Source organism: Bombus flavifrons, chromosome 13 (assembly GCF_040668555.2).
Source record: "Bombus flavifrons isolate JBK064 chromosome 13, iyBomFlav1_principal, whole genome shotgun sequence".
Lineage (NCBI taxonomy): Eukaryota > Metazoa > Arthropoda > Insecta > Hymenoptera > Apidae > Bombus > Bombus flavifrons.
In genome coordinates, this window is record NC_138454.1 from 435,667 (window position 1) to 444,340 (window position 8,674).

General features: G+C 34.7%; 1 protein-coding gene across 1 annotated transcript; it reads right to left on the reverse strand.

Moving 5' to 3' along the window:
• Nucleotides 1–292: 292 nt before the first annotated feature.
• Nucleotides 293–8,346, reverse strand: LOC138185907 (uncharacterized). The gene is made up of 5 exons (XM_069125251.1): nt 8,243–8,346; nt 7,699–7,765; nt 7,256–7,411; nt 766–927; nt 293–510 (listed from the first exon to the last, which is right to left on the reverse strand). The coding sequence occupies exons 2-5, from the start codon at nt 7,747–7,749 to the stop codon at nt 364–366; spliced, it is 516 nt and encodes a 171-aa protein (XP_068981352.1). The 5' UTR covers nt 7,750–7,765; nt 8,243–8,346; the 3' UTR covers nt 293–363.
• Between the last annotated feature and the right edge of the window lie 328 nt (nt 8,347–8,674).

Here is an 8,674-nt window from a genome sequence, read left to right on the forward strand (position 1 = left end):
AATAGCAACGGAGAGCCCGAATGCTGGGTTAAATTGATCCATAGACAGATTGTTTTGCAATAACATTGTTTTGTTTTCGTCGTTTTATTTTCAGTAAGATGCGAGTCGGCTGATACGGTGAGCGATCTATAGATCAAATTATGGTGACCTGGCTGCGAGGGTTAATTTACTGACTCATCCATAAAATCTCAACTCATCTGTGAAATGTAGCAAAATACGTACGCTAATTCAATAAATATAAGTTAGCAGATACCTCAGTAAGAATATTTAATGTACTGTAAAAAACGTATCGTATGCTTGCTGGTCAATCTTTATTTTAAACATTATTTTAAATTCTATACGAACATAGGTTCGAAAAATTGATCAGTATACTCGTATATAAATATCAAAGTGCACTATGGTGGTATCTTTGTTTGCTAATGTCATATTAAGTAAATAATGACCATCGGGAAATGATGGCGGTAAACCATCCATGCTGTCAATTACGTAGTCTTCTCGTTGGTAAACCCCCTAAAATGTAATAAATTATAAAGATAATTACCTAACGTTCTCAGAAAAATATATGTAATACTAGATGATTTCTTCATTTGCTCATTACATATGTACATATATTGTAAAATAGTTTAACAAAATAAAAACCAAAATTTGTATTTTACTAGGTATATAATGAAATATGAAAGAAAAAATAATTAATTCTTCTATGATAAAAATAAATTAAAGGTTCTCGTCTGTATTAAATTTCTGAGTATCAAATTGTTTACACACCGGGTCCGGAGGGCAATTATCGCCATCCATGTTGATTGCTCTTATTATAGGTACCCCTATAGATTTTGAATCCGCTGCAACCTCACAAAAACTTGTATCTATATGAAGTCCAAGATCAACCGTATATTCACCCATTCGAACCGTAAATACGTCGGCTGTTACCTATAAAACAAATGTTGATGATACGAATATTAATTTAATGATACAAGTAATTTTGTAATCTATCATGTATAGGTTATATATAATATCTATTATATATGTCGGAGATAAAAGAACACCGGAGCCTTGGAATCTTGAATAATCCCGCAACATTGTAATCTAGAGTCTATTATAGCTGTAATTAAACAATTGTAGTTATTCAATCCGATTGTAATTGTCCGAGATCTGTGATAATGAGCTTGGGCTCGAGGCGACAGTCAGTCGCCAACGCAGCCGCGGTCAAGGTATGAACGCTTTGTCTGGCAGAGGCATGGAGTAATTCTATAGCTCTCCTTAAAAAGGAAATAGTTGTAACACTAGACAGTAAACATTCCAACGGTCTCTGTCCCGTAGCTTGCCACATGCAGATCCTATTCTTCGAGTAAGATGATTGCCAGATGTCGATGCATCTCCGCAGTACATGTTCAGCTAGCCTGAGGGCCCGTTATAAATCTTAAGATTTAGCTAACTAAAGCCCTTCAAACAGACAGTCTTTGTCCCAACTACGAGAAGATAGAGGAGACCTATTTTCCAACGGACGGCGTCTCCCACCAGCAACTTTCCCTCGAGGGCAGCTAGCATCTTTTTTTAAACACCGATATGAAGATTAACCAATTAGTAGCAATGCCAATTTCCCTCACCTTCTGAACGAAGGCTATCCTCGACGAATCCGATGATCTCGTGTCCTTAGACACACCCCATCATAGTTTTCCTCTGTGGCATCATCCTGACGGAAAGTCACTTTTTCTTGTGATCTCGTAACAGAACACGTAACGTGTGTTTTCGTAACAGAGGGTCAGACTTAGATTTTGTGGGTACGTGTACTTATCATCCCGTTGACCGCGGATTTGTTACCGAAACTAGGGCCATTATCACTAGTGTCGTGAGCGCCTAATCGCCGTAGTGGATTGTCAAGTCTGTGGTGTACATACTTATGTTAATAAATCATACCTTGTTATACTCGTACGATGACTAATTTCAACGAAGACTCATCAAACGCCCGCAACCCTATTCCCGACGCTACCCCGACATATATATTATATATTATATATATTTTACATAATTTCATATCGTTTCTATTACAAGGAGATATAATTAATGTGTCTTGTATATATCATAATATGTATTATAATAGTACATGCGTTACATGATAATATAATGAATTTTTTAACCTTTATTTTAATCACTCCGCTTTCGTGGTAGGATTATTGTTTTAATATGAACTATAATACATATCATTAGTAGAGATGATAATATGAAACCCATTTTCATTTTAATAAAGCTTTTCTAAAACCACGTAATTAATTTAGCTAATTACCATATACATACATATATCTTTTTTTTTAATCTAATCGTCGTTTATTTCTCTTTCATGTATAATTGGAAGAACTCAAATGAAAAAATGAGATTTAATTAGAGAATTCACTGATCTCACTATGATGATCGTTTGAATACTTGTAAGAATAAAATATGCAAATAACATTTTTTTTTCAATGGATACACGTTCATCATTTTCCTCTAAGAAAGCGGAATTTGCTCTATTCAAAGAGATCGATAAGAAGATGCATCTCAATGAGATGCAAAGTTAACTCACGGTTAGTAATCAGTTCTGCCCGAGCAGCCGAGCTACCATAAGCGGACGTGTGGAACAGTGCTTCAGAAAAAGTGCGGTAAGTGAGGAAGAGAAAGTTACGAACGGCTACGCCCATAGCTAAATGGTGGAAACCCGTGTCTTCTACTAAGAAGACTATAAACAAAATGCAAAAGCACATGTCACCAATTAAAATAATTAACAAAGACGAACAATACTACATAAATAAAACAACAAATATATCAAAACCAAGCCAACCAATAAACCAAGAATAGGAATGCTCAGTTACAAACGAAGTTGATATGGAAACCAATAAAGAAATAACCCAACAGGATGAAAGCTGGAAGGTGGCGAGCTGCAACAAAAAACGAAAAATAACAGGAAATCCAGATACAGAAAAGCAGCGATGGCTGCAAGAATTACCACTAAGAAACTCCTTCAGCTCACTTACGGAAGAAATAGACGACGACCCAGCAACCAAAAACACAACTAAATCAACGCACATTACAAAACCACCACCAATTTTGTCGAGGCCCAGATAATAGACCCGTTTATAGATCGACTAAACGATATAGTTAGGAAGGAAAACTACATAATAAAACAAACAAAACTAGAACAAGTAAAAATAAAAACAAACACCCCAGAAAATTATAGGAAGGTGATAAAAGAATTAAAAGAAAAAAACTATATACCACACGTACCAACTCAAAATGGAAAGGAGCTACAAAATAGTTATAAGATGACTACATCCAAAAACTAACACAAAAAAACTAAGCGAGGAATTAGCAAAAATTGGTCACCAAACAAGAGCAATAAACAACATGACAACATACGATACGAAGTAACCACTATCTTTATTCATAATAGAGCTGGAACCTAGCACCAACGACAAGGAAATCTACGAAATCATACGAATTCTAAATACGATAGTAACAGTAGAACCACCACGCCACAAAAAAGATACACCACAATGCATGCTGTGTCAACAATACGGACACACTAAAAATTATTGTAACAGAAGCCCGGCATGTGTTAAATGTGCTAAAAATCATCTAACAACACACTGTCCCTACATAGGGAAAATAAACGAAGTTAAATGTTACAACTGTAATGGAAACCACCCAGCTAGCTATAAAGGATGTGAAATCAGGAAACAATTACAACGTAAACTGTTTCCACCACTTCGCAATAGATCAGTCGATAACTACCAATCACAACAAAGTACAACGGATAACGAAGCAACATTGAAAGCACAAAATGAAATAAATGCTATAAACAGAAACACAGATCCCCAAGGTAACTGGAGCTATGCGCAAGTAACCCAAAACATTAGACAAGCAACGACCACAAACAAACAGAATCAAAGCAACAACACCGAAGACGCTACAGAAATCAAAGAACTACTAAAGCAATCCATTAAAAACACCGAAATGCTAACAAAAATGATAAGCGAACAAAACGCAGTCCTCAGACAGCAAACGCAACAAATCACAGTCATGCTACAACTACTTACAAACATGCTGAGCAAAAAATAAGAAATAAAAATGGACATGCTTAAAATAGCAGCTTGGAACTCTAACGGACTACAAGAAAGGGCCCTAGAAACTAAAACATTCCTGTACAACAATAATATCGACATACTACTCGTATCAGAAATACACTTCACTACAAAAAGTTATATAAAAATACCGTACTACACCATATATGATACCAAGCGTCTCTCAGGAAAAGGACACGGAGGGACCGCAGTAGTAATAAAAAAAGACATTAAACATCACTTACACAGCCAAGTTAGTAAGGAACATATACAAGCAACCACCGTTACTGTATAAACTAGCAGCAACCATTTACAGTTGTCAGCAGTATATGTACCGCCGCGACACAAAATTACATCACAAATGTGGGAGGAGTACTTTCAACACTTAGGTGACAAGCATATCGCCGCTGGAGACTACAACTCAAAGCACACACTATGGGGTCAATAATCACTACACCTCGAGGTAGAACCTTGGAAAACTACATTAGAAACAATAACCTCAATATAATATCCACGGGAATATCGACATACTGGCCTACAGACCTGAGAAAAATACCTGACCACTTGATCTTGCAGTTACAAAGGGATTAAACGCAAATAAACTAAATATAGCACCCAGCCTCGAGCTTAGCTCCGACCATACACCCATAATAATTACATACAGAAAAAAACCAAAACTTCAAAACAATTCAGAGACACTATGCAATAAAACAATCAATTGGCAAACATTTAAAGAAATAAGTGAGAGCAAAATCAACTGCAACATCCCATTGAAAACATCGAACAAACAGTGACAACACTTACAGAAACTATTCAGGAAACAGCATGGGCAACCACCATACCTGAATCAACAATAGACAAACAAAAATTATTCCGCCAGACATCCTCGAAAAAATCAGAGAAAAAAGAAAAGCGAAAGCAAAATGGCAAAAACATAGAACAAAAGAAAACAAAAAACACCTAAATAAACTTGCAAAAGAAATAAAAATCAAAATAAAAGAACACAACAACAACGAGTTCACAAAGTTCATTGAGTCACTATCTGCACACGAGAACTACAACTACTCCCTATGGAAAGCCACAAAAAAAATAAAGAAGACATTAAAACTGGTCCCAGCAATCAGAAAAGCAGATAACACATGGGCAAGAAGCAACGAAGAGCAAGCTGAAGAATTTTCCAACCACCTATGCAACACATTTACACCACATAATATCAACAACAGCAACCACAATAGTCATACGGACAAGGATGTGCGGATACGGACGGAAGGAAAAATTAATACCAGATCACCAATTTGGATTCAGAAACAAACACTCTGCGATAGAGCAAATGCACAGACTCACTAATGAAATAATACTAGCACTAGAAAACAAACAATACTGTACAGCCCTCTTTATGGACACAGAGAAAGCATTTGACAAAATAAACCACGAAAGCCTACTAAAAGCAATCAGGAAACAATTCCGGGAGCAAATATACCAATTAATAAAATCTTATTTAAGCAGCAGAACCTTCGTAATAAAAATCAAGGACACATATTCTGAAGTCAAATATATTAAGACAGGGGTTCCGCAAGGAAGCGTCTTAGGATTAATATTATACACACTATACACGGCCAACATACCAACAACTACCAATAGCAAGATACTGACATTCGCGGACGACACAGCCGTACTAATCAGGCACACTAACCTTGTAACAGCAGTCACATTACCATAAGAACATATCACAAAAATATAAAAGTGTCTATACGCTAAACAAATTAAAGCAAACCACAGTAAATGCAACTATATTACGTTCACACTGCGAAAACAGATACCACCAAACATCTTTCTTAACGGCACGCACATAATACAAACAAGGCAAATCAAATACCTAGGACTCTACATAGATACACAACTCACATGGAAACAGCATATCAAATCAATAACAGACAAAGTACAGACGGCAAGGAGGCAAATGCACTGGTTAACAAGTCGAAAATCCAAACTAAGTATAGAAAATAAATTAAAAATATGCAAAATGATCATAAAACCAATCTGGACGTACGGAATACCACTATGGGGAACAGCAGCAATGAGCCATATAAGCAAAATAGAGACAACGCAAGCTAAGCTCCTTAGAACAATAGTAAACGCCCACCCCATGGTACTTTAGAAACGAGGACATTCGGAAAGACCTGGGAATACCAACGGTCAAGGAGGAGATTAGCAGATGTGCAAGAAAGTACAAAGAAAAAATAGCAATGCACCCGAACCGGCTGGCAGCGGAAACGATCAACACATCAAGCATAGAAAGAAGGCTAAAAAGGAAACACCCAACAGATCTCACAAAGGATATAAGCTAACAAACACGAAGATGGTACCCCGCTGGGGGTAGCCACCCACATGATAATCAAACAGCCAAAAAATTCTACCAAATATCCGAATCGGACAAATTGTGAATGTAAACAACTAAATAAAGAAAAAGAAACGGTTAGTAATCATGATTACATTACAAAATCTTCTTCCCTTGTAACTACATGGTAGTTCCAGGTAGGTATTACGTATGATAGTTATTTCCTATTCACGGCGCTAAGTAATTAAAACACTTGATGGATATTACTGTTACATTGAGGTAAATGTACATTTAAACTATAAACTCGAATATGTGTTAACAACTACAAATTTTTACATGTTTTTATAAGTTAAACAACTAAAAATGATTAATATTCAAAGCAATTGTAGAAAAATTTCGAATATAGCAAGATACTTATATGCATGTACATATGTAGGTAGAAATAGCAGCCAATATACGAAATATAAAAAATTAGAGCGACAATCTTAGTTGACGTAAGATGGTTGTACTACAACTACATATATTAGGTTGTCCGAAAAGTTTCTTTCGTTTTATGAGGAAATAATAGACGCACAACGTTTTTTGTTTTATATTATTTTGTCGAATTACGTACGATCCATTTTGTTCTGTTGAGATAAACACCGTGACATTTCACAGACTTGGTATCACGATTGTGCATGAAGGTGCACTGTTGTAAAAAAACACGTTTGCGAAAGAAAAACACTTTTCGGACAACCTAATATATTGAAATTTTTACTAAATTGTTTAAGCTAAATGATTAATCGTTATTTATAATACTGTAATCGAAAATACTTTAAATACATACCTTAGTGTCCTCAGGAAGTGCTTTAATGATCTCTATATACGTGTTCAGACTAGCCCCATATGTGCTATCATAGTTTAGTTCAAGATCGCATGACTTTACATATTCTTCATTAATTTGACTACAGTCAATATCTTCCAATATTATGTCGTAATCTGCCTTATATTAACAAATATAAATTACTTAAATTAAAATTAAAAATTAAAAATGTATTATTTTCTTGTAATATTCAAACTGTAATTATTTATACTAAAAAAAATGATAGTTATAATTACAATAGGTTTGTTTCATCCAAAAAGCAAACGTGCCTCGAACTTTTGAACAACGTGGAACGTTTTTATAGTATTTCACAAAAGAGTATTATTCCAAAGAGAAAATAAACTTACTACACGACTTAATACATCATTTGTAGGAAAAAGTTAATTATTCAATTATTTTATCCTTACCTGCACCATGCACCATCCTAACGCGCAGACTGTGAACAACCAGAAGAGCATCCTGACAGCTAGTATCCTAGACAGCAAGTAGTATTAAATGGACTATTTCAATTTGTTAGCGAATAATATTTAGCATTGCTATTGTCATCCAATCGGTTATCCCAGGAAAAGAATCCCGTTTGGTAATGTAACATCTGGTGGATCTGTGATTTTATCACAACTTATTGTCTTTTATAGTCGTGAAACTACTACAATGAACAACTATATAAAAACACTTGTCACGAACATTGTACATTTGTAATTACGAAGGTCATAGTAAAGATTGCTATACTATCATTATGTTATTATTTATTACGTATGTAAGTATACTATTATTATGTTATTATTTATCATTAAATATGTTCATTGACAAATAGGAACGTATTCGCCGCAAAAATATTTCAACAACTTTTTGCAACATTGATATTAGACGCATTATCTAACCTTTCCTCAAAGCTACGCTAAATCGTCAACTATCATAAACATACATACAATAGGTATTTTTTCAACTTACGTGTTCAGAAGAATTTTAATACTGTTGCGAGATCAGAACTCATCGGATTATGTATTAAACGTTCCAGCAAGTTCACTTTTTATACAGTGAAGACATTGACTTCTCCCACTCTGGCTACTAAATATGCACTCATAACAATATTGTTTATATTATTGCATAATATACGATAAAATAAGTATATAAATAGAGAAATGTTTAATCGTAGATTCAATTTGTTGTATTATAAACGTTCTATCTCGATTTCTTTTTTGTCTAAAAATACATTTCTTATACCTTGAAGCACTATAAGTGTAGAACGGCTTCTCAATTTTTATTTCGAGTAATAATTATAAACTAAATTAAATTAAACGTGAAATAAGGAATTTTTCTATTTACCTATATGTTCGTTACCGTATATGGTTAAAGGCTGTTTTAAGAGCAAACTGTTCAATT

What these genes read in the sequence shown, in the direction of transcription:
- LOC138185907 (XM_069125251.1), bottom strand. Translation starts at nt 7,749, where the DNA reads ATGCTCTTCTGGTTGTTCACAGTCTGCGCGTTAGGATGGTGCATGGTG. An exon ending in CACTTCCTGAGGACACTAAG is followed by an intron (nt 928 to 7,255) that starts GTATGTATTTAA and finishes TTTGTTTTATAG; the next exon opens with GTAACAGCCGACGTATTTAC. An exon ending in ATAATTGCCCTCCGGACCCG is followed by an intron (nt 511 to 765) that starts GTGTGTAAACAA and finishes ATTACATTTTAG; the next exon opens with GGGGTTTACCAACGAGAAGA.